This window comes from Olea europaea, chromosome 11 (genome assembly GCF_002742605.1).
Source record: "Olea europaea var. sylvestris chromosome 11, O_europaea_v1, whole genome shotgun sequence".
In the NCBI taxonomy this organism is placed as follows: domain Eukaryota; kingdom Viridiplantae; phylum Streptophyta; class Magnoliopsida; order Lamiales; family Oleaceae; genus Olea; species Olea europaea.
The window spans coordinates 14,746,399-14,748,623 of record NC_036247.1 but is presented as its reverse complement, the minus strand read 5'-3'; the positions used below and the strand labels follow the sequence as shown (position 1 = coordinate 14,748,623).

General features: G+C 40.4%; 1 protein-coding gene across 1 annotated transcript; it reads left to right on the top strand.

Annotated features, from left to right (window-relative positions):
• Positions 1–527: 527 nt before the first annotated feature.
• LOC111404507 lies at positions 528–1,475 on the top strand. The gene is made up of 3 exons (XM_023033302.1): positions 528–691; positions 764–957; positions 1,024–1,475. Exons 1-3 carry the CDS (start codon positions 528–530, stop codon positions 1,473–1,475), a joined length of 810 nt encoding a protein of 269 aa, XP_022889070.1.
• The last annotated feature ends 750 nt before the right edge of the window (positions 1,476–2,225 follow it).

Sequence of the window (2,225 nt, the reverse complement as noted above, 5' to 3'; positions counted from 1 at the left end):
AATTCGCAAATATACACGAGAACACACTTGTGAAGTGGGAGTTTGTCGCAATTATCACAGGCAAGCCCGAACTTGGTTTATTGGTCGACAGATAATGCACAAGTATCAGGATCCACGGACAATTTATAGACCATCAGACATCATAACGATGTTCGTCGAGAGTACGGAGTAGTCATGAGCTATCAGAAGGCTTGGAAGGCCAAAGAATGCACATTGGATGATTTAATGGGCTTGGCAGAGGAAAGCTATGCTAAATTAGTCAGATTTTGTCATAATATGGAGAAAACTAATCCTGACTCGGCATTTTTTATTGAGACGGAGGCCGATAACTGCTTCAAATTCTTCTTTATGGCTCTTGAACAATGCTTCGAGAATTTCGAAATGCTATGCGACCCCTAATTCTAGTCGACGGTACAACTCTGAAATCCAAATACCAAGGCCAGTAGATTATTGCTACATGTCAAGATGCCAACATTCAAATTTACTCTCTTGTATTCGGCATAGTTCATAACGAGAATGATCCATCGATGCGTTGGTTCTTCACAAAGCTAAGGGAAGTAATCCGAGAAGTCGAGGATCTTGCATTTGTCATCGATCGGGGACAGTCTATAATAAATGGTATTGCTGAAGTTTTTCCCGATGCATATCATGGGTATTGCATGTACCATATACAAGGCAACTTGAAGACCAGGTATTGGAACAAAGGCATCATTTCATTATTTAGGAGAGCGGCTTAAGCTTACAATATTGAAGAGTGTAATAGGTACATTGTTGAAATAGGAAGCAAATCATTTCCGGCATGGGACTATCTAATGAAAATGGGGATTGAACATTGGGCCCGCTCATATTTTTCAGGACGTCGATACAACATGATGATGTTAAACAACGCGGAGTTTGTCAATGCATTATTTAAGAAGGATCGAGAGTTACCCATTCTCGCACTGATTGAGAATATCCGTACGAAGCTGTAGCAGTAGTTTCACGATCGACGTGCAAAATCACATAATTGCACAACCGTGCTAGCCCCAGCACAAGAGGTAAAGCTCTTCAAGACTGTAGAGGCTGCGAGAAAGTTAAATGTCGAACCACTAGACGAGTCGCGCTTCTCTGTGGAATGTGCACATCATACAGCATATATGGTAGATTTAAGTGATGGAACATGCACTTGTAAACAATTTCAGTTAGAGAGTTTTCCATGTGAGCATGCAGTTGCGGTGGCTATGTATCAAGGATTTGCAGCGAGAACATTGTGCTCTGCTTATTACACTGCTGAAAACTGGAGACCTGCGTATGTTGAAACCATATTTCCGCTTCCAAACGAAGTCGAGTGGGAAGTTCCCGATCATATTCGGTCGTTCAATACATTATCGCCACCTCTTATTGAACCACGTGATCCTGGACGTCAAATACTTCTAGAATACCATCTGCTGAAGAGTTTTCTCGACGGCGTAGATGTAACAGGTGTAAATCAGTAGGACATACTAGCCAATTTTGTACAAGTCAGGTTCCCCTAAATGACAGTTAGAGCATTGTGTATTTCCATTGAAATGAAAAGTATTTACATGAATAATCACAAAAAATAATTACAAATATTAAGTACAAAAATATTTACAAATAATTTATGGATCAAAATTAAATTCGTATAAATCACACGCTAACTTATTTCGCCAATTCTGTATCCATAACTGGTTGATTCCATCAACCTTATGTGCTATACTAAAAAATTCTATGTATTTAATTGCGAAAATTCCACAATCGCTCCTGCAAATGAACAATTATGTGTTAGTTCGGTTTCAATTACGTACGAAATGATTACTAAATTAAAAAAAATTACAAAGACTTACGATATAGACTGTTTCCTCGTCGTCGTGTCCCGCACGATGGCTAGTTTGTCATCCACAGTTAAGCCCGCATGTCTAACCATCATAGGAACGATCACAGTCATCAGCTCTAAGATCTGCTCGAGTTGTCCCTGTGTCAGACACGAATGATTGGGGTCGTACACATATATCGTCAAATCAAGGAACACGATCTCCAGTGCAATACAGTGCTGATTCGCGATAACTAAAATGTACAAATACATACAACCCTCCCATGGCTTTCCCTCAACACTCGGTGACAGCTCGATGACCCACTCGAGCATATATGCGGGAAGCACGTACTCGTTACCTAGAAGCTGAAGTGACTGATACTCAATGGTAACGGCACGAAAGAACTCGGTGTTC